The sequence below is a fragment of the Elephantulus edwardii genome, unplaced genomic scaffold (genome assembly GCF_000299155.1).
Source record: "Elephantulus edwardii isolate Elephantulus edwardi_28Jun2011 unplaced genomic scaffold, EleEdw1.0 scaffold00086, whole genome shotgun sequence".
Classification (NCBI taxonomy): Eukaryota; Metazoa; Chordata; class Mammalia; order Macroscelidea; family Macroscelididae; genus Elephantulus; species Elephantulus edwardii.
The window spans coordinates 5,137,210-5,161,847 of NW_006399836.1; the positions used below are offsets into that span (position 1 = coordinate 5,137,210).

Genomic DNA, 24,638 nt, shown 5'->3' on the forward strand with positions numbered 1-24,638 from the left:
GGGTGGAGGGACGGCGCAAGAGGGGAAGACCCTCTATGAGGTAGACTGATTCAGTGACTGGGGTAATCGGGATGGGAGTGTCAGAGACAGTGTGACTGGCAAGGGACAGAGCAGAGTTTAGGGCTGTTGTACAAAGGGTAGCTATGAGTCGCAAGCGACCTGATGGCACATAACAACAGATGAAAATCATACAATTATGCGGGAAAGGACAGGAGATAAAATATTAGTCTCAGGAATGAAGTTTCACATTCTTGTAGGGAACTGATTCAAAAGTATGATCATCAACAGATAAAACTACATAATCAAAATTAAAAGAGAAATAACCAGAAAAGACACAGTTTATTAAGCTAAGAAAGGCCTAGGGAATATCTCTGCTTTTGCCACATTATTATTTTCAAAGTGAGGTAATCTATTTAAAAATATTATCTTTAGGAAATCCAAAGTCTCTAAACTTTCATTAAAATGAATTTTAAAAAAATAATGTATCTTTAAACAATCATTTCCCTAACCCCCCCCCCAACATAACAAAAAAAAATAAAAAACCAAACCATATCCCAGGCCCTTAAGGTAGTATGAACATCCTAGACCTAACGTTCAGCTTTCAGATGTAATTATCAGATTCAACGTCATGGACAGAGGAAGCTGACCACCCATGGTCGCTCCCCAATCTTTAAGTTAGTAGCTGATGTTTGGCTTGGTGGTGTTCTAAGAGAAGTTTCCAAAAAGTTTCATTCAAACTGGTGACGGACATGCTTTCAAATCAAGGTGGTTTGTTTGTTTGTTTTTTAAATCTCTTTTACCTCTTAGAAATGTAAAGTTTACCAAAAACACAAATAAACTGCAAGTACTTTTAATCTGTCTCTCTTGCTCCTTCCGTGAAGGCAAGCACCAACTTTTACTATACCCACCCTTCTCTCGTCAAGTAGAGAGGAGGCTGAGTCAGCAGCAGGAGTCTGAAATCTAAACACAAGAGAGTCTACGACTTTTTTAAAGGGAGCTGGGGTTAAAAGAAAAAAAAATACAAAAAACGCTTACCTTTGGTTTTTTGTTCCGTGACCTGTAAAATAAATTAACAGAAATAAATGAGATTGGCTTTCTAATTCAGTACTGTTTAATGAGACTACTTTGATTCTGAAAACTCGAGTACAGTTCAAGCAGCTAGAGAGCTGGGCATAGTTAAAATCCAGGAAATGAACCTGGCAGTTTCTTAAGACCTCCTTCTGAAGACAATGGCCACCAGCTCAACCTGCATTTGGAAGAACACGAAATATAAAACAGACAGCATTCCACTCATTGAATTATGAAGTCCCTCTCCTGGAAATGCAGGCTGCCATTTCAACTGCTGTGACTATAGACAAATAAATAAATGAGGTCCAGAAACTAATGAGTCACAAAGACAAAAAAAAAAAAAAAATCAAAACAAACCATACCACACAAAAAAAATTCAACCTTACAAGGACAGACTCAAACAAGAGACTTCAAATCTAGAAAGGAAAAGCTTAGAGGCCAATCAAATGAACATCATGGTCAGAGAACAGGATTCTAAACCAAGTCTGCTACTTTCTGGTCTCAGTTTTTTCTTTTTCATATATTTTTAATTAATTTTAATGAAAGTACAGAGACTTAGGGTTTCCATTCATTCATTGTTGCACTTTTCTCCTTGTCCACCCCTCCCCTCCAAAGCACTCTTCTTGAAAAGTAAAACTCTTTCATTGTCACGCAATCCCTCCTCCCCCAAGTCCACTTCACTGTGCAGCCTTCATTCTGGACTCGTCATGACAATAATACCCAGTCATATACCCCTTTTAAACAGTTCTCTCCCTCATCTGTTTCAATGCTGTATACATCATTCATCCCTATTTCTCTGTCTTCCCTCAACCTCAATGTCAGTCCCGTTTTACAACAGTGGCCCTATGCAATATTTGTCCTTTTGTGACTGAGATAGTTCACTCAGCATAATGTCCTCCAGGGTCATCCATTTTGCATAATATTTCATAAGTTCCTTGTTTTTCAATGCAGCATAGTATTCAATTACGTGAATATACCACAGCTTCTCTATCCATTCGCTTGTTGATGGGCACTTGGATTGTTTCCAGCTCTTTGCTATTGCGAGCAAAGCCGCAATAAATATGGGTGTGCATATATCTACTTGGGTGGTGGTTATGGTTTCGTTAGGGTAAATTCCCAGTAGTGGAATTGCTGAATGGCAATGATAACAGTAACTCTGCAAAGTGCTGTTGTGAGAATGGAGTCAGACAGACATCCTAGCCCAACAGTCAATAAATGTTTGCTGTTATTATCATCAAAGCTTATATATAAAATAGCATAAAATACAACAATAATAATAATATGTTGAAATATGTAAATTTTTAAGGAAAACTGGCTGCTCTGCTAAAAGCATTTCTTTACGCAGTAACTACTATATCTGTGGAAATGATTAACCATAGAGGTTGTACAGGGTAAACATAATAATGGGTTTGCAGAGAATACAGAGATGATGAATAGGAGCCACATGGAAATCTGTTTCAGGTACTGTTTAAAAATGGAAAACTAAAGGAGGGTACACACCTAATTATACATGCTCTGTAATATAAAACAAAACCACAAAAGGTCTTAAGAGAAACACCCAGAAGTAAATACAGCAGAATTTCAACAGTGGTCATGCTACATTGTTGAGATCTTGGGGTATTCTGAATCCCATTTCCTTCTAGACCAGTACAAAGCAATCCTCTTAAATGTTGAAATGAAAATACTCATCTAGATAAAAGGAGTTTGAATATTTGTGGCTGGTAACCACATTAAGTCACGGTGATGGGTGTTTGTGAAAACATACTCACTTTTACAGGACCCCTCCTGGAGCTAACCTGCTCCCTGACAAGTTATCCCAGAATACACCACTGCCACATGTGGGCTCTGAGTTACACAACTGATTCATATGACTTCTCAGTGTTTCTTAAATTCTTTGAATTGTTGCTAAGTATTGTTGAGTCCACCATAATTCACAGTGAGCCTATGCACAATAGCTCTAAACCCAGCTATCCTGAGCCAATCTCACTGATTCTGACACACTTACCACAGTTACTATGTCAATCCATCTCATCCAAGGTCTTCCTCTCCTGCTCTGTCCCTCCACCCACCCTTCCAAACATGATGTACTTCTCCAAGAACTGGTTCCTCCCAGCAACATCCTCAAAGTATGTGAGACGGAGCTTCAAAATCCTTGCCTCCAACAAGAAACATGGTTTCATCCTCTCAGGTCAGACCTGTTCGTTCTCTTGGCAGTCCATGCAATGATCAAGACTATTCTCCAGCACCACAACTCAAAGGCATCAATTCTTCTTCTCTCATCTTTGTTCATTGTCTGGTGCACAGCAAGTAACTGTGAAGACCATGGCAGGATCAGGCAAACCTGAGGCTCCAGACTGACATTGTTCTTCAGCACTGTGGAGCAGTCCATGACAGCAAATTTTCCTAATACAATTCGTCTTTTTATTTCCTTACTGCTGGTACCAGGAGTATTGACTGTGGAATGAAGCAAGCTGAAATTGTTATCAATCTCAATCTCTTCTCAGTCTATCATGATGTTCCGAATTGGTTCAGTGGTGAAAATATTTGTGTTTTTTTTTTTATATTGAACCTCAATCCATATTGCAGACTACAATCCTTGACTCTGCAGCAAATGCTTCAGGCCTTCCTTAGTTTGAGCAAGCAAAGTTGTCGTCACTATGAAGACTGTTGAGTCTTCCTCCAACTGTGACGCCACATTCCTCCTCACAAAGTCCAGCCTCTCAAATGATCTGTTCTGAATATAGATTGAAAAGGTATGGAGATAGGATGCATCCCTGACACATCCCTGGCGCACTCCTTTCCTGATTCTGAACTATGCAGTATTTCCTTGCTCTGTTCTGAGGACTGCTCTGGTCTGAGTACAGGTTTCTCTTGGCCATTCACTTACTCAACAAACTCTGCTTGAGTCTATTATCCACTAGACCCTGCCGTAGTTACTAGAAAGCCGAAGTCTCAAGAAACTTAGAGGAAAATCAGACACAAGGCGAGGTAACTCAGAACCGTGAAAGCTGTGACAGCACCAGGAAGAGGCACCACACGCTTACTGACTGGATGCACAATAGGGATTCTGGTATATTCCCTACAATTCTTTGCAAAATTGTACATTTTATGTCTCTGAGTTGAGTAATGTCTCAATTCTACAAAAAGGTTAAAAACCACAAATATAGTCATATGGCAGGCTTTGTAAGTTTCTCCTCACAACTGCTAAATGAGAATTTAATTCTGAAATTATGCCGTGGATCTGGCAAAAAATAAGGTCCCAGGAATTGACGGTATACCACCTGACATATTTAAACGAACAGATGCTGCCCTAGATGTGCTCATCAAGTTGTGTCAAGAAATCTGGAGGACAACAAGTTGGCCAACTGACTGAAAGAAATCTGTATTTGTTCCCATTCCAAAGAAAGGTGATCCAACAGAGTGTGGAAATTATCAAACAATAACATTGATAACACAGACAAGCAAGATTCTGCTGAAGATTATCCAAAAATGACTGGAACAGCACATCACCAGAGAACTGTCAGAAGCGCAGGCTGGCTTTAGAAGGGGTCATGGTATGAGGGATATTGTAGCTAATGTTAGATGGATCTTGGCTGAAAGCAGGGAGTACCGGAGGAATGTCTGTCTATGTTTCATTGATTAGGCAAAGGCATTTGACTGTGTGGATCATAACAAACTGTGGCTGACTCTGAGAAGAAAGGGAATCCCAGGACACTTGATCATGATATTGTGAAACCTATACTTGGACCAGGAGGCAGTCATCAGAACAGAGCAAGGAAACACTTCATGGTTCAAAATTGGGAAGGGTATATGCCAGGGATGTGTCCTATCTTCATAACTTTTCAACCTATATGCAGAACAGATTATCCGGCAGGCTGAGCTCTATGAGATGTGTGGCATCAGGATTGGTGGAAGATTCATCAACCATCTGTGTTATGCAGATGACACAACTATGCTTGCTGAAAGTGAGGAACACTTGAAGCACTTGCTGCAGAGGGTCAAGGACTGCAGCCTTCAATATGGATTGAGACTCAATATGAAGAAGACAAAGATTCTCACCACTGGGCCAACTGGCAGCATCAGGATGGATGTTAAAGAGATTGAGATTGTTAATAGCTTTAGTTTGCTTGGCTCCACAGTCAACACTCTTGGCACCAGCAGGCAGGAAATGAAAAGACATATTATGATGGGAAAGTCTGCTGTACTGCAGAGTACAATGTACCAAAGTACTGAAGAGCAATGGTGTCTCTCTGGAGACTAAGGTATGCCTGATATAGGCCATGGTGTTTGCAATCATTTGCTATGCATCAGAGAGTTAGGCAATGACTAGGGAGGACAGAAGGAGAATTGATGCCTTTGAGCTGTGCTGTTGGTGAAGAATACTGAATATATCATGAATTGCTGAGAAAACGAACAAGTTCATCCTGGAAAGGATTAAATCAGGCTGCTTCTTGGAGGCAAGGATTCTGAGGCTTTGTCTGACATACTTTGGACATGTTGCAAGAAGGGACGCAGGGGAGCTCTGGTGGCCTAGTGGAAAGGAGCTGCAACTACAATCCCAGGGGCGCACGGTTCAAATCCACCAGATGCTCTGCCGGGAAAGGAGGGACAATCTCCTCCTGTACCAGTCAGATCTGATTTGACGGTACACTCACACAAAAATAAAAAAAAAAAAGAAGGGACATCATGCTTGGGAGGGTGGAGAGACAGTACAAGAGAGGAAGACTCTCTATGAGGTGGATTGATTCAGTGACTGGGGTAATGGGGGTAGGTGTGTCAGAGAAAGAGATTGGCACAGGATAGAGCAGGGTTTAGGGCTGTTGTACAGAGGGTCGAGTCACAGGCGACTTGACAGCACATAACAAAACAACAACAATTGATACTGATAACTTCAGTTCGAGGAAACACTGTCTCTATCGTTAAGAACGAAGATGGATACCCCAAAGAGATCATAACTGCCACCCAAGCAGATATATGCACACCCATGTTTATTATGGCTTTGTTCACAATAGCAAGGAGTTGGAAACAACTTAAGTGCCCATCAACAAACGAATGGATAGAGAAGCTGTGTATATTCACACAATGTAATAATACTACACTGCACTGAAAAACAAGGAATTCATGAAATATTATTCAAAATAGGTGACCCTGGTAGACATTATGCTGAGTGAAATATATCAGTCACAAAAGCACAAATACTGCATAGCGCCACTGTTGTAAAACAGGACTGACATCAGGGTTGGGGGGAGACTGAGAAAGATGGGATAAATAATATATACTGCATTCAAACAGATGAGGGAGAAAACTGTTTAAAAGGGATATGTGATTAGGTATTATTGTCATGACAGGAGTCCAGAACGAAGGCTGCATAGTGCAGTAGACCTGGGGAGAGGGACTGTAAAACAATGAAAGAATTTTTCCTTTACTTTTCAAAGAGAAGAATGTACTGGGGGGAGGGAGGGGTGGGCAGGGAGAAAAGTTAAAAAATGAATGAACAGAAATCCAAAGTCTCTGTAAATTTTCATTAAAATTAATAATTAAAAAAGTTATGTTTTTAAAAAAGAATGAAGATGGAGTATGGTTCGTATAAAACACTTTTTGTGGCCTCTTTTTGTCAGCAGTCTTGGCTCTAGTCCCTGGAGTCCAGCTTATTAACAATCCAACCTCATCAGCTGTAAAATGCAATTTTTGCAGGAATTTAGTGGGGAAAATGTGAGTTCCCTAACGGGAGAAAAGCCTTCACTGAGGATCACTGTCATGCCACTCCAGTTGTGGAGGCCAGTATGTGCCAGGGCACAGGGCCAAGAGCCCATCAGTCCCAGGCCAAAACCAGGGGGTTGGGATTGTCCCCCAGTTGGTAGGCCTGAATATCAGCACCTCAATGACATGAATGTGGCTGCATCCCCAAAACAACATACAGAGCAGCCTGAGTCATGACCTACCCTCTTATGCAGACTCTTCCCTGTCATTTTAGATATCTCCTAACAAGCTCAGCTAACAGATCAGAAGCAGCACATCAGAAGCAGGTACCCTGGTATTAGAAGATGTGCTGGCAAGCACACCACTATTAACAGAAACAGAAACACAATTAAGAGTAGACAAGATCTTCAAGAGCACAGCAGTCCATTAGAGCAACAAACATTAATGAATGGTCCTTTTAATTAAATCATGAAGAAAGATAAAGTTACATTTCATATGTTAAACATGGTAGGGTCCTATGCAATGCAATTCAGAAAGTACTTCCAGAGTTTCAGGGTTTTTTTTTTTTTTTTTAAAAGAAAGAAAATGCTGGTACACAGAAATTATTTATTTCTTATAATTCAATGAGAAACTCTATATCCCATAATGCTGGAAATACCTGTGGTATTCCTTAAACCTTGTATAAGTTCAAGTTCTCTTAATTACCTAGACTCTAAGCCTAGTGTTTTAACTTTGTAATCATTCCCACCTCCCTAAGCCTAACTTCAATGCCCCAGCATCGTGGGAGGGAGCCTCAAACCAGCTCCACAGCCAGGTTATTTCCCAAATGCTTCAGCTGAGGTAACAACACTGAATCAAATTGTCTTGCCTCCTAAGAAGGCACCAATGCAAGCCTCCCATTCGGCGAGCCAGCACAGTGGGGAGGTGGGGAAAGAAATCAGACTAGACAACATTCAAGGGACATGTCCTGATGGGGTTGTAGTGGTGGGAACATGTGCTAACCGCTGTCTACTCCGGAAAGCTCTCAAACTCATCCACTAAGACTTTTGGCTGACAGCTGATTACCCTATGCACTTTTTTGTTCAATATCTTCTCTTTCTCTTTGGGAAAATTCCACAAAGACAGGGCAGCCTCCATGTGCAGCCTCCATAACACTAAGTGGGCTGTCTGGATTTTCTTCAAGGTGGTCACTTTAAAGAATTATTAAAAAGAACCCTTTCCTCAGGCGGACTCATCTTCAGGGCAATGCTGTGAATCAAAAAGGAAACATGAGGGCAAATGCCAGTAAGCTTTTAAAAGTCCTTCTAGGAAAACAATCCAGTAAGAGTTGAGTGTTTGGTAATACTCTTGACTTGGTCAAAATTATATGCTATTGTTTTCATCAAATCAGTTGTCATATTAATGTCTTACTTGTTATCTTTCTCCTGTTTTCCAATTCTAACATTTTTAAACCAACTAATGCCTCAAGAAGCATTACTGAAATGTCCAGTATTCTGGATGGCTGGCAAATGTTAACAGATTTAACTGACCTTCTGAGTGGCTTCTTTTTTCTTTTTATCCTCTTTCTTCCTTTTCTTGTCTTCCATTAACTGTTCTTCCCTTTCTTGCTCCTTCTCTCTGTTAAAATAATGACATATCAGAAGGTTACACACTTATATTCACACTGGACATATGTAGCAAATCAAATGCAAGGCAACATTTCATCTCTACAAAGGGGCAGTAGTACACCCCTCAACTTTACACTAAAACTAAAAGGATGCATAAAGTGCACCAGAAATTAGCCATCCCCATTATCTTGGTTTGTTACCCTTTCTGCAAATCTAACATTAAGTTTGATTTCAAAGGAGTCCATTAAAACAAGTTTTTATAGTACCTTTCTAAAGGAATACAGAAACACACATATACACTCTGTGTACTTCGCAAACACTTCACTTGAATATATGACATCCAATTGGATTCTGGCAATTTCCTCACAAATAATGCAGGCTGTATTAATTCAGTAATGGTATACACGTATTTATCATACTTTAGGTGTTTTCGTTTGACACCTTCAGAGCAGTTAAGTGAACATAAAACTGCCTCTCCATCCAATATTCCACATTTCTGCTAGATTATTAATACTGTATTTTTTTGCCTAGTGTCTACCCATGTCTTCTGGCAGGTACTGAGTGTCTTATAAATAAATGCATTCCCTACTGGTTGAATTCACAATTGCACTCTCCTGCACAAATGAGTTACGACTATCAGGTTTCCCACCTCTCTGTTAGAATAAAAATGATATACAATATACAACACTTCCAGTTAAAGAAATGTGCTGAATCTTAAGAAATTAAGGTAATATAATTTGTGTCTTACACTGTAAGATAACTTTGGAATGTAATGCTATCAGCTTCTCTTTAAGTTCCAACTGGAGAAACCCCACTGACAACCACTGACTGATATAAGCTCTCAGTTCAAGACAGGAAACCCAGACCCAGCCTTACTGAATTTCAGAGCTGAAAAGAGAGACAGAGATTCAGTTCGCAGTTCCCCCAGAGAAATGAACCACCTAATGGAAAGTGCCTGAAGACTTGTAATGATTCTAGGTGACTCAACATATAGAATTCCCAGTACCTAGAAATACAAACGTTAAGGAAATAATTGTTCTGGCTGCCTTTATTAGCTTTCGTCCTTCTGCACTTCTGAGCTACATGTGTAAAAGCCTAAAAATGTAAAAAGCCTAAAAATGTACAATTCACACCCTAAACCTTTGAAACATCCTCCAAGGGAGAGAATGCTACTAAAATCTTCTCAGGCCTGAGGCTGAATGTCTTTGGAGTTAGATATGACTACATCTGCCTATGCGTAAAGCTCTGGGCAAAACTCCACCTGCAGCAAGCAGTGTACTCTGGGGGCACAGTCTACAGCCTTGTGCTGGTAACCAGAAAATGGATTTATAACAACTGGCAAGGTAAATGCTGACCACCTAACACAGGATGATCCTATTACATCTGGTGTCTGGAGCCTTTGCTTCTTCTGGCGCCAAATGCAAGAAGATGAGGGTCCTCAGGTCCAAGTCACTGTCACTTGGCTTCTCTATTCTATAGGGAGGACAGGCTTCAAAGTGGTTTAAAATGGTGCAGTCATGGCCGATATAAACAGGGGCAGCTTACATGTTGCATAGCAACCAAGTCTCCTGTGGGTTGGATTTTGACGTGAGTCGCAAGCAAGCAGAACGCCCTGCTCAAGGAGGGCGGCAAGGTGCCCAGCTTTGGACGTGGTCAACTGCCATCTAGGAGTGATGCCTGTCTCATCTGGTTCAAAATCCGACATGCCCAGGTTCAGGGGCTATGAGTGCTTACAACACGTTGCCCTTGTTCCCACAGGCCAGGACTCATCTCAACGTGAAGCCGACCCTAGATAAGGAACCAGCAAGGCCTGTAACACCTCCTGTTTAAACATCCAAAGCTTTAACGAGCACAAGTGAATTTCTTTTCCCCCTCAAAATCTATAGCTATTTTAAAATGAAAAGGTTCTTTTCCGAAAACACAATTTTAAAAAGATAACTTTTAAATGAGCCACATTCTCAAAAGACAACTAAGCTTTGCAAATATTTTCCCTCTGAACAGGTAACTACGGCAAAGGAATTAAAACTCAAGTTCCCTACAAGCAAATTTATTTCCAAAATAAATCTTTTTCAAAGCTTTCCAGCCGACTGGCAGTGCTTGCCCTAATCTTTTACCACGCATATTCGTAGACTCTTCTTTCTAAAATTCACCTTTTACATAAAAAATTGGCACTGAATTAATCATGAAGCATAAACGGTGGGTAAAGTCAAATCGGAAGGGGTTCAGCTTTGCTCCATTCAACAGTGCTCTATTTCAGCTGCACATGCGTGTTACCCAGGGCTTTAAAAAAACCAACAACAACCGCCCCCCCCTCCCCCCCACGCCACATACCACACAACTCAACCCTATGCTGAGAGGGTCAGAAACAGCTTCAACTGGAGGCAATGGGGAATGGTTACATAAGGGGAATTGATCAATCAGCAAATAAAGGTAAAGAGATCCAGATTTCTCATCACTGAAAAAGGAGGACTTCCAGAAATGAAAAGGGAGAAAACTCAATGAACCGTGTGGCTGGAAAGGAAATGAATCAGAGCACTTTAGAAAGGGCCCGTTTTAGGGCTGGGCCAGGGAAACCCAAACTTAATATGAGCTTGTAATAGTGGTCTGTTTGCCAGAATGCTAGGATGTACTCAAAGAACGATGGGAAATGTCAAAAAGGCTCAGAAATCAGTTTGACAGGGCTCTAATCAGCTAAATATAGTTGTTGTTGTGTGCCGTCCAGTCGTTTGCGACTCATAGCGACCCTATGTTAACAGCCCTAAACCCTGCTCTATCCTGTGCCAATAGCATTGCCTCTGACACACCCATTCCAATTACCCCAGTCACGGAATCAATCCACCTTATAGAGGATCTTCCCCTCCGGCGCTGTCCCTCCACCCTATCAAGCATGATGTCCCTCTCCAAAGACCTGTCTCTCCTTGCAACATGTCCAAAGTATGTCAGACGAAGTCCCAGAATCTTTGCCTCCAAGGAGCAGCCTGGTTTAACCCTCTCTAGGATGAATCTGTTTGTTTTCTTGGCAGTCTGTCGTACATTCAATACTCTTCTCCAGCACCACAGCTCAAAGGCATCAATTCTCCTTCTGTCCTCCCTAGTCATTGTCCAACTCTCTGATGCATAACAAGTGATTGCAAAGAAAGACCATGGCCTGTATCAGGTGCACCTTAAGTCTCCAGAGAGACACTGTTGCTCTTCAGTACCCTACAGAGGTCCCTAACAGCAGACTTTCCCATCGCAATATGTTTTTTGATTTCCTGGCTGCTGGTGCCAAGAGTGTTGACTGTGGAGCCGAGCAAACTGAAGCTGTGAACAATCTCAATCTCTTCGCCATCCATCCTGATGCTACCAATTGGTCCAGTGGTGAGAATCTTTGTCTTCTTGACATTGAGCCTCAGTCCATACTGAAGGCTGCAGTCCTTGACCCTCTGCAGTAAATGCATGAGGTCCTCCTCAGTTTCAGCAAGCAGGGTTGTGTAATCTGCATAACGCAGACTGTTGATAGATCTTCCACCAATCCTAACACCACGCTTCTCCTCATAGAGCCCAGCTTCTGGGATAATCTGCTCTGCATACAGGTTGAAAAGGTATGGAGATAGGACACATCCCTGCCGCACGCCCTTCCCAATTTTGAACCATGCAATGTTGCCCTGCTCTGTTCTAACGACTGCCTCTTGGTCCAAGTATAGGTTTTGCATTAGCATGATCAGTACAATTAAAAAAAAAAGATATCATGTATAGAAAAGTAAGAGGTCAGAGAAAGAGAGGAAGATACTCAATGAGTTTGATGGACACAGTGACTCTAACAGGCTTGAGCATGACACAAGATAGGGAAAAGTTTCAACCTGTAGTTCACAGGATCACTAAGAGTCATAACTGGCTTGTTAGCATCTCACAATAACTAATATAAGTCTAAGAAGAAATAATGACAGCAAGGAATCTTAAGACATTGTATACAATACAGGAGCGCTGGTGGTATATACTATGCCAGGTTGACAACCAAAAGACTAGCAGTTCAAATCCACTACTCCCTCTCTGGGAGAAAGGAGAAAGATGGGCCATTTCATTCCATAAAGATTTACAACCTCAGAAATGTAGAGGAGGGTGGCTAGGAGTTAGAACCGGCTGATTCGTAGTAAGAAACAATAATCTATATAGATAAAAAAGAAGTAAATGAATACACTGAAAGTGGCAAACAATTACAGTTTCAAAACACCTCTTTATAAAAATACTTATTAACTAGAAAGGATAATAGTGTAATTATACAGAACAGAGGCCTGGCAGATACCACCTTAACTTGAGTGATCCCCATGAACTCATCAGCGGCAGTGTGGAGCTGGGAGCTGCTCTGTAGGACCTGGTGGGAAGGGGCACCCTCACTCCAGGGATGGAGCCGTCCCTGAATCCCATCATGATCAGACAGCTGCCGATTGGGAGACATTCTATACAACAGACCTGCAAGCTTCCCCAGCCTTCAAAGTCCTTCCTAGACTGAAGCTATGTTCCAAACTGAAGGAGACCGAAGAGGTGTGATAACTGAATGCAACACCAAGGTCACTGGGACAGACACTAGAACTTGAAGAAGGTCTGAAGATTAAACGAGAGTAAGGTCTCAACCTGTTGCTCACGGGCTGCTGAGTCATGGTTGACTCCACGGCACCTAACAATAAGGTCTGAAGATTATGTGATAGTAATTAAATTTTTTTATGGCTGCATTGTGGTTACAATGCTCTAAACTTTTGGGAAGGACTACAAGGACTGCTGTATTAGTAATTTACTTTCAAATAATCCAGGGTGAAAAGAAAAGTGTTAAAAGCCACACTTGCAAGTTCTCTATAAGGTTAATATTGCTGCCAAAACAAATTACATCAAACCATGCCCAGGCCACAACACAAGAATTGTTGGTATCTTCAGAAGTCTCCCCAGCTTTTAGGACTCTAGCTGTTGGCCTACTGGAAAAAAGCTGCACTCCAATCCCTAAGGTAGGGGTTTGTACCCACCGGCTGCTCTGTGGGAGAAAGATGGGCAGTCTTCTCCTGTGTGATTAAGTGCCTCTCAACACCTGCAGGAGGGTCAGCCATGGCTAGGTTCTGACTTGATGGTACACAAAAACATCATGCAGTAGTTTTTCTAAATTGCTTTTTAAATCTACATTTTAAATATTATGATCTGACTTGTACCTCAAACCCTGGCTAAGCTGCTTTGGTGACATGGTTTGTAGTGAGCTGCACAGTAACCTAAAGCCCACAGGTATGCACGTTCAAATCTACTGGTGGCTCAAGAGGAGACAGCAAGGTAGTTTCCTCTCAGCATTTACAGCCTTGGAACTGCAATGGAAGGTCACTGTCAACTGGAACTGATCGAATGGCAGCGAGTTTTTCCAATTAAACTTCAAGAATCAAAGCTTTCATACTTCACCAAGTGCTAATGCCAGGTGACCAGGCCGGAGCAATAGCTGGTCACTCAGATCATCCATCTCTACATAAACAAACAACAGACACGTCATCATTTCCAAACTACCACGTAATTTAGTCAATAAATTCAGGCTGTTTGCCATGCCTCTACTACTTACCGATATTACTGGCACTTTTGATTTCCCAGAAGCACTCAACAGTTAAGAGTTTGGTGCTAACTGAAGGGTCAGTAGTTCAAACTTACCCACTGCTCTGCAGGAGAAAGACAAGGCAGCCCTACCCTGCTCTACAGAGGCGCTGTGAGATGGAACCGACTCGCCAGCAGGGAGTCTAGTGTCCGAGAATGATTCACAGGTGTGCACAGAATGAAGTGGGTCTGGACGGAGAAGCACTCCCTAGAAAGGACAGGTTTGGTTCCAGATCACAACAATAAAACCCTACTGCAATAAAGTGAGTAATGTGAATCTTTTTTGTTTCCCAGTGTACACAAAAGCTGTGTTTATATTACATTTTAACAAGTGTGCAACAGCATTATGAAAAATTGTGAGAAATACCAACACATGTCAAAGTGGAAACACAGGCCAGTCCATGCTGCTGGAGAAACAGTGCCAATAGATCTGCATCTTCAAATCCTAATACAACCAGGTTTGTCTATACTGAGCATATCAGATTCCTCAGAGAGCTCTCTAGAACCTGGTGCTACCAACCGAAAACAATCCCATCCATGCCTCCCACCATGTGTTATACAAATCTTTTCCACAACATCTTGATATGAAGAGGTCAGGACGTTCTCTGCTGGGGAGCTGGAGGTATAATATATACGTCCCTGTAACAGAAGGAAAAGCCAAGTGCAAACACTACAACCTAGAATAAAGCAAGAACAGTCAAAGCCCAAACTACTTCCAAAAGCTTCTGAAATAATCATCTGCTGAAAGTACAAGTGATTTTTTTAAAGAGAAAGTCTATTCCTAAATAAAAGCAAAGCATCCAGTGTTTCCCTGAGCTGAGCAAAACCAGACTTGTTCTGCCTGTGGGTTCAGAGCCCCAAAGAGTAGTGCTGACATTGCTGGAGACCTGATATATTCTGGACCCCAACACTCCAATGGCCCAAGACCATGCAGGATGAAATCCAAGAACTGTACTATCCAGACCATAGCTCCTGGGAGCTGGCATGTGAAGCCATTCATGGAATGCCTTCAATGTTTACATTTTCCCCTCATCTATTATGCTTATTTAACATAAAAAGTATCCCACTTAACTTTTTTTCATTTGTTTAAAAAAAGTTTCCCAACTCAAGTTCATGACAAACTTGTCTTCCTTTGGACAAGGCCCACTACCACCCGTCCCTCACATGGCTCTGGAGGTGTCTGAGGACAGATGCTACTGCTCACTGTCAGACACAGCTTGGTTTATGCACTTGTCTCCAGGCCTCATTTCCTTTCTACTGAGATGACCAGGAACAGAGCTATTCCTTCAACAAGCATTTACTGGGTGCCTAACCTATTCAAGAGGTCCCGGGGGAAAGTTCTGGCAATCTGCTTCCATGAAGACTGCAGCCGAGAAGGCGCTGTAAGGCAGTGCTACTCTGCCACACGAAGCTGCTATGACTTGATGGCACCTCACGAAAACAATGTGAGTGGGGCTCCACTGAAGACGAGGGCCACCCTCAGAGAAATGAACTGGCACAACAGCCACAACCATGGACTCAAACAGCAATGACCATGAAGATGGTGCACAGCTGCACAATGATGCCTTCTGTTATACATAAGGTCGCCATGAATCAACCAGCTCTGTGTCAACCAACACAATATGGGCAGGCATTCTAGGTACTGGGGAGTCCACAGAAGCAAAGCCAAACCCCTACTCCCAAGGGAGTGGAGGAGAGTGTTAACAAACGAGATATGAAATAAGATGTATGCGTAAATTATACATTTTAAGTGCCTGACGAGAAAGCATGAGGTAAACTGATGGCGAAGGACCAAGGCAGGCAGAATTCCCTCTAACATAAAACCCTTGGAGAGACAACTCTGAGAAGGAAGCCTAAGCCAAAGAGCTGCATGCAGCAAGACAGGACATGAGGATCCATAAGGGACAGTATTCCAGACAGAGGGACAAGCAAACAAAGGAGAGGGACTGGCTGGTGCATCTCAGGAACAATGGAGTACAAGGAGGGACCAAGAAAGTACAAGCAGAGACAAAAAGGAGAGAGGAGGAGAGGCAGAGGGGGAGCAGGAGAGAGGCTCAGAGAGGACATGTTTTCCAAACTAACCAGAACCCATCTTCTGAGCTCTAGTGGCTGAGTGGTAAGGGGTTGTGCTGCCAAGCCAAAGGTATGTGGCTTGAATCCACAAGCATCTCTGCAGGAGAAAGATGACCCATTTCCTCCCAGGCTTCTGAAAACCCACTGGAGGGTCAGCTATAAGTCAGTTCCAACTTGATGGTCCATAACCACCATCATCTTCTGAGGGCTGAGAAAGGAATGAAATTAGGATTGGTTTACACAACCCCAGAAACCCAAACTATTTCCACCTCAATTCAAAAGGTCCACCCGAATCTTTCTGCACTCCTGGAGCTGAAGACAGACAAATATATGACACAATGCAAGGAAATTCTCACCAATTCCATGAAGAAAGAGCTGGTAGAGTGTGACCCAGAGGGCGGGGAGGGCACAGGGATGAGGGTGTTCACGGATCTCTCTGAGGTGGTGTCATGCCATTAGACACCTTCATAAAAATCGACAGAGGATGAAGAACCAAACTGGAAGCAGTAAGCACAAAGGACCCAGGATGGGAAAGTGCCTGGGTTTTATTACTGTTTTAAGGGAAGTGGGGTGGGGAGAAAGAGTTCTTCTTTACACACACACACACACACACACACACACACACGTACGTTTCAGTTTTGTTTCCCTTGTAATTGGTCTTACTCTTAACAGAGGGACAATGATTAAGGATGACAGAAGAATACTGAATACATCCTATGAACTGCCAAAGAACAAACAGATACGTCTTGGAGAAGGTGCAGTCAGAGTGCTGCTCCAGGGGGCAAAGATGACAAAGCTTCTTCATCTCACAAACTTGGGCATGTTCTAGGAGAGGTTATTATTTCTTGGAAAAGGACATTCTTCTTTTTCGTTTTAAAAAAATATATACTACTTTATTTGCAAAATTTGAATACACTGTTTTTCAGACCAGATTCTTCCAATTTCCCTCACCCTCGCCATCAAATTGTACAGCCCGATGATTAATCCACCATATCCCATCCCCGCCCATTATCATCCCTCTTCTTCCACCCTCTCCCTTCCATGGATCCTCATACTCATTCTACAGTAACGGTTTTATACAATATTTGTCCTGTGGGACTGAGTCAGTTCACGCAGCATAATGTTCTCCAGTCCCTCCCAAGCTAGGTAATAGTTTACAAAAATCACTGCTCATGCGTGCTGCGTAGTATTCCGCTGTATGAATTTAACATAATTTCCCAATCTATTCAACTGTGGTTGCACATCTGGGCTGTTTCCATGTTCTTGCGATGGTGAATAATGCTGCTATGAACATGGGTGTACAAATCTCCATTTGTGCCTCAGTTCTCATTTTCTCAGGGTATATTCCAAGCAGTGGAATTTCTATGTTCAGCTTTTTGAGGAAGCACCAAACTGCCTTCCAGAGTGATTGTACCATTTTACAATACCACTAACAATGTATAAGGGTTCTTATCTCACCACATCTTCTCCAACATTTATTACTTGCTGGAGAAGGACATTCTTAAAAGCTTTTCTCCTTTCATTATTTCAGCACCTCCTTTGTGCCAGACACCCTGCAGAGGCCCAAGAATTCAGCAGCGAACAAGGTGCTAGAGTTGTGGGTTGAACTCAAAGCAGCTGCATCTTACCTGTCGCCCTAGAGCATCCCTCAACATTGCGTTGTTCTCCCGAACCTTCTCTATCAGCACTTAGAGACCCTTGGAACACAGCTGCGAGTGCCTTCAAATTACCAGAATCTCAGGCTTGTGAATTTGTGGTTGTGGCAAGCCAGGGAGGACATGGACTGGTAGTAATCATTTTACTGCAAACTAGAATCAGCCACCAAACCCATGGTGCCCTCAATGACAAAGCCTGGGCGGATAACTTCCTCCTTGAGAGAAGTCATCTCCACCAGCATGCTAACTGCAGAGAGGTTATAAAATCCAATTGTCCAAGGCAGCCAGGGTTCACCTGACAGGAACATGGCTCCACACAGCTATGGGTGAGCCCAACAGCATCAACATCCATCCCTGACTCTGTCAGAGACACCTGACATTGACATGTGAGAACTATCTGATGAAAACCAATAGTGGATAAACAACGTTGATATAAAAAGAAGCCAGCTAGTAACTAAACCAACAACTTGGCTGAATGGCTAGGGAATTATACTGAGAATGAAACCCCAAAGGTTGAAAACCACTCAATTCCATGTGTACAATAAAGGGCCATTGCTGAAAGATAAAAGGATGAGGGCAGTGCAGGAAACAGGTCTAGATTAAAAATTGGATAAATAATTCAAGACTTCTTTGTATTGTTCCTTGTAGCTTCATGTGAACCTAGACATTGAAACCATTCTGCTGATAACTCTTGTGACACTCACAGAGGTGGAAGGAATTTTTACAAATCATCTAATTCTGATATTCTAGGATCTAGAAGTTTGAACCCTAACAGTTCAAACTGTTGTAGTTTATCACTCAAGTGTTGCGCTGTTTATGACAGACAGGGTAACAGAGGAGTACTTCTGTTAGCAATCTTCCAGGACGATAGTAATATAACCGTTATTGAATTTTGTGGTGGATACGTGCATCAGCTTTTCAGTCAATTTCAATACCAAGCCCTTTCTGGCCTACAAGGAGCACTGGTGGTGCAACGATTAAGTGTTTGGCTGTTAACTAACAGTATCATTAATCCACCTAATGCTTTGTGAGAGGAGGACATGGTGATCTGCTTCCATGAAGATGCCAGCCTCAATACCCCACAGGGCAGCCACTCTGTCATATGGGGCCACTAAGAGTAAAAGCAGTGAGCTCTGGTGGCTTAGTGGTTAGGAACTGTGCTGCCAAACCAAAGGCATGCAGTTCAAATCCACCAGCGGCTCTGTTGGAGACAGACAGGCCACCTCCTCCCATGTGGTCCACTGCCTCTGAAAACCCACGTGAGGGTCAACTCCAACTCAACAATACACAACAACATGGGTCAAAGGAGAGGAAAAGAAGAGGGTCAGGTCGGCAAAAAGAGAAAAGGCCTGACAAAGTAGAGGGTTAGCAACGGTGGGCTGAAGCAGGAAGAAGGGAGCGAGGACAGCGAAGGGCGCAGCCATGGGTGGGATCCAGGGGGTTGCTTGAGTCCTAGACAATTTGATGGCACCAAACAATCAGAGTGCTTCTTGGAGGCAAAGATGACAAAGCTTCATCTCACAAGCTCTGGGCATGTTCCTAGGAGAGGCTATTCTTTGAAGAGGACTATCATGCTTGAGAAGACTGAGGGTCGGTGAAAGACAGAAGACTACCAAGAAGATGGACTGACAGTGACTACAGCAAGGGCTCAAAAGTGTCAGAGGCGGTGAGGATGGCCCACGGCAGGACAGGGTCCAGATCTGTTGTTTATAGGGTCACTCTGAGCCATACTTGACTTTACAGCAGCTAACAACATGAGTCACAATGAAAAACTGTGACCTGCAAGGATTCTTCCCACTGTCTAGGGCCTTGCAACTGGAGAACCAGATGTAATTCAGGTCCTGCAGTAAGGTGCGCTTGTCCTAGACTTCCGTAGGGAACTGGTGAGTGCAGGGCATCCACCTCCAAGATCACTGCAAATCCAGAGCCACACCCGTAACAGCAGCTTCTTGAATGGACACAGAGAGAGAAAAGCTCCCTGGACGCCCTGTCCTGTGGTGGGTGCTCAGAGATGCCTGCGCTTCAGCTGCCTCCATCTCCGGGAGAGCATTGCCATGAACGAGTTCCTGCAGGTGCAAGCAGAGAACTCTGCCCAACGAAGATTCACTGGAGCTTTTTAAAGCACATCTAATATAGCTGGCTAGTGGAGACATTTATTTTCTTTGGAGATGAAAGGGAATCTTGGCAATTTGTAAAACAGCAAGAAAATAACTAGGCGCAAACCATTCACAATCATAACCAATTAAGGATTAATGATACAACAGGCATATTTTAAGGAGGGGGGTAGATAACAAAAGGAATGCCCTAGAAAGAGTTAAACAAAAGTGCTTGAAGTACCCATTTAGGGTGCTTTTAATTAAAAATTCACATGCATACACAAAGAGCATGCTGGAATCTATCCATTCCGGCGGAGGAAATTACACAGTAGGGTCCTCCAAATATCTGTGTTGGATTTGTTCTCACCATTTTTTCATTTGCTGGATCTGACGGAGGGAATTTAATGGGATGCTAATGTAACGTGCACGAGACAGGAGACTGGTAGAGAAGACCAAACAGCACTGCAGCAGGAAAACCATTCAGGGACTCTGTGGCTCACAGGAAGCAAACAGTAATATTAAGCCTAGAAAAATTAGGGTAAATGCATTTTTCATTAATTTAAAATGATGTTGAAATTTCTCTTGCCTTCTGTAATCATTTTGCTCGTCAGTAACAAAATGTAATAGCTCTAACTACTGGTTTTCCTCCTTTCTGCTGCTCACAGGAGAAAGGGCACTGTGCTTCTGTGAAGAGTGAGTTTGCTGTTGTTATGTGCCATCGAATCACCTGCGAGTCATAGTGACCCTATCCACAATAGCTCTGAACCCTGCCCTATCCTAAGCCACTCTCACTGCCTCCAACACACTTGCCTTTACTATCCCAGTCACTGTGTCAATTCATCTCATCCAGGGTCTTCCTCTCCTGCACTGTTCCTCCACCTTTCCAAGCATGATGTCCTTCTCCAAGGACTAGTCCCTCCTGGCAAAATGCCCAAAATATATTTGGGCATGTTGTGAGATGGAGCTTCGAAATCCTTACCTCTCCAGGACAGATATATGTGTTTTCTTGGTAGTCCACAGTATGCTCAATACTGTTCTCCAGCACCACAACTCAAAGGCATCAATAATTCTGCCATTTTTAGTCACGGTCCTGATGCACAGCAAGTAATTGCTAAGACTATGACCTGGATCAAAAGCACCTTAGTCTCTAAACTGACATCTCTAAACTTCAGCACTCTGGAGATGTCCCTGACAACAGACTTTCCTAAAGCAACTCATCTTTTGATTCCCTGGCTATGGGTTCCAAGAATGTTGATTGTGGACCTGAGAAAGTGGAAACTGTCAACAACTGCAATCTCTTCTCCATATCGTGGTGCTGCCAATTGGCCCAGTGGTAAGAATTGTTGTTTTCTTGATGTTGAGCTTCAATTCATACTGAAGACTATAAAGTCCTTGACCTTCTGCAGCAAGTGCTTCAGGTCCTCCTCAAGTTTCAGCAAGCAAGATTATGTCATCTGCATAGCGAAGGCTTTGATGAGTCTTCCTCCAATTTTGATGCCATAATCTTTTTCACAAACACTAGCCTCCCAAATGATCTGTTCTGCACACAGACTGAAGAGGTATGAAGACAGGATGCATCCCTGATTTTGAATCTTTTCCTGATTTTGAACCATGCAGAGTTTCTTTGCTCTGTTCCGAAGATTGCTACCTGGCCCAAGTACAAGTTTAACATGAGCACAATCAGTTGTTCTGGGATTCTCATTCTTCTCAAGGTTAGTCATAATTTGTTGTAATCCATACTATCAAATGCCTTTGTGCAGTCAATGAAACACAGAAAGATATTGGCTATGAAGTTTCGAGCGTCATAGCCTCTTCTATGTACTGTGAAGTGTACAGCCATGGAAATCCTACGGACAAAGTCAACCTCATCCAACAGGGTCACCAGGGATGTGAACAGACTCGAGGACAGTAGGTTTTTTCTGAAGTCATAAGCAATACTTCTCACAGTTTAATGAGGATCTTGTTAAACTGTAGATTCTTACTCCAAAAACCTGGGCTGAGCCCTACATTTCTAAGAAGCTTAGAACAGGCTTCTGGCTCCAGGATTTGACTTTGAACAGCACAAGTATAATGTACTTGGTTGTTCTTTGAACGAGAATCACAGTCACCTCCCAATCATAAATGTTAGTTAGCTTTATTACTATCAACTTTCAGCCAGGGCACTCTGGTGGCCTAGTGGTAAGGATCTGTGCTGCCATCCTGAAGTCATGCAGTTTGAATCCACCAGATGCTCCAAGAGAGAAGAATGGGCAATCTCCTCCCATGCAATTAACTGCCTCTGAAAATCCGCTATAGGGTCAGCTATGGCTCAGTTCCAACTTGATGGCACATAACAACAACAAACTGTCAACTTTATGCCTCATTATTCTTTTTTGTGTCTCAATGCCAAATCATAGTGTCATTTTTATAAAGATATTCTAAAAGACAATTAACTTCCCTGAAAAGATGTCATCAGGGAGGCTGCTGTTGTTGGGTGCTGCTGAACAGACTGCAACTCACCATGACCTTATGAACTACAGATGGAAACTTGTCCTGCACTGTACCATGCTCGCCATCTCTAATACGCTTGAGCCCACTGCAACAATCAACCACGTCAATCAACCTTGTTGAGGGTCTTCTCTCATATGCTGACCCTTCCAAGCATGATGTCCTTTCCCAAAGATTAGCTCCTCCTACAACAACACATTCAAAACATGTGAGACAAAGTTTTATCATCTATGCCTCCAACGGGAGTTTTCACTTTCTCTAAGACAGACCTATTTGCTATCTTAGCAGTCCATGTGATATTTGGTACTCTTCTCTAATTCAGAGGCATCAATTTCCACCCCACACTCTGTAATCCTTAGTTATTATACAACTTTCAGATGCACAGCAAGTAACTGAGAAGACCACTGTTTGGATCAGGTGCACCCTAGTCTTCAAACTGACATCATTATTCTTTAGTACTCTGGAGAGGTCCCTTGATGGGAATAGCAAGGTCTAAATCTGTGCATGTACAGGCAAAGATAACTAACTGTCATCGCAGTGACAACAAATGTAAAAAATAAATGGTTTTGCCCATTAGTAAATAAATGGATAGAGAAACTGTGGTACATCAACTCAATGGAAACGTACGCAGCTCTAAAGAACAAACTTGTAAAATACTACATAACATGGGTGAATCTAGATGACATTATGCTAAGTGAAGGAATTAAGTAACAAAAGGATAAATGCTGCATAAGAAGGCCACTGTGGTAACAGGAGAGTGAGGGGTGCAGTGAGGAGGATGAGGGGAACAAGAGGACAACATACAGTGAACACTGTAAAGGACCAAGACAAGGAGGCCCAGCCAGGGAAGAAGCAACAGGAGGTCAATCCTGTGCTACTGCAATTCACAAACAGGAACAGGATATGTATAACTGCTCAAAGTGTGTGTGACCCGGGGGGGGGGGGGGGGGGGGGGGGGGGGGGGGGGGGGGGGGGGGGGGGGGGGGGGGGGAGGGAAGGGGGTGAAGGAAGGGGAATCATCAGGACAGCAGACATTAGTGAATGGATGGGGGGCAGGGCACTGTAACAACAGACAAGGTGTGATTGATGGGAATTTGATGAGTCAGGGTGATAAAATGCATTGATCAGCTCTTTCTCTTCAAGGAGGTGGCTGATTGGGTCACGGCAGAGGCAGATAGATCACTGTTGAGGTTGAGCCTCGTGACATCACCGATAATGTCAAAGCCAAAATCCAAGACAAGGAGGGCACCCCCCACCACCCCCTGACCAGCAGCGTCTGGTATTTGCAGGCAAACAAGCCAGAGGATGGCCGTACACTCTCTGACTACAACATCCAGAAAGAGTCCACTCTGCATCTGGCGCTGGGTCTGCCTGGCGGCATCATCGAGCCTTCCCTGCACCAGCTCGCCCAGAAGTATAACTGCAACAAGATGATCTGCCGCAAGTGTTCCGCTCGCCTGCATCCTCGTGCTGTCAACTGCCACGAGAAATGCTGGCATACCAACAACCGGCGCCCCAAGAAGAAGGTCAAATAAGAACCCCCTCTTCACTGGCTCCCTTGTCCCTTGCAGGTGTCTCCTTCTGAGCCCCATGGCTAAAGTCTTTCTTTCACTGAACTCAAGCAAAAATAAGGTGGAAAAAATGCACTGATCAAAAGTCATGAGTCAATGTATGTAAAGGATTGTATAAAACAATGTTCATGAATGAAACACAATGTATACAAATGACTGTATGCAAACTATATAGATATATATAGAGAGAGAATGTTTTCACTTTCAGAAATTCCATGTGGCACAAGTTTTATGCAGTCATTTGGAGGTTTTCCTTGAAGTCAGAATGGTACCTGGAGATCAAGTAATTGAAAAGATTTTTCTTATGCCTTAAAGGAGTCCTAGGCAGGGTGTGGTGTTAAGTGTTGTGCTGTTAACCAAAAGGTCAGCAATTTGAATGCCCCAGGTGCCCTATGTGACAAAGATAAGCAACTCCTCCTCTTTTCACACCTCAGAGTCTGGATGGAGGGTCCTCATGTGTTGGAATCAAATGGATCTCATTGCTACTTTAGCCAGGCAGCAATCTCGAAAGAAAGAAACTCCTTTCGCTCTTGTTCAAATCCACCAGCCACAGAGTGAGAGGAGGTGACAGTTTGCTCCTGTGAAGATTTACAGCCTTGGACACACTATAGTCCATTTCCTCTTTCTGCAGGGTGGTCATGTGGCTGAATAAACTTGATGATGCCTTACAACAAGGTCCATCTCACCATGACTGGGTAGGATGCTCTTTTTCTCACCCTGGAAATGGTTTCCTCGTAGCTTCCACCTACTGGTCCTAAACCTGCCTTCCCAGATCACACAGCA

The 24,638-nt window shown here is 43.0% G+C and overlaps 1 protein-coding gene and 1 pseudogene across 1 annotated transcript in view; one reads left to right on the forward strand and one right to left on the reverse strand.

Moving 5' to 3' along the window:
- Window positions 1-24,638, reverse strand: part of TNRC6B (trinucleotide repeat containing 6B) — a 210,691-nt gene that overhangs the window by 79,641 nt on the left and 106,412 nt on the right. Inside the window, exons 3-4 of the mRNA XM_006890191.1 lie at window positions 8,298-8,385; window positions 1,036-1,057 (exon numbers count right to left, since the gene is read on the reverse strand). Of these exons, the coding sequence (XP_006890253.1) occupies window positions 1,036-1,057; window positions 8,298-8,385 (110 nt within the window). The remainder of the gene's footprint in view (window positions 1-1,035; window positions 1,058-8,297; window positions 8,386-24,638) is intronic.
- LOC102868129 lies at window positions 18,008-23,819 on the forward strand (annotated as a pseudogene).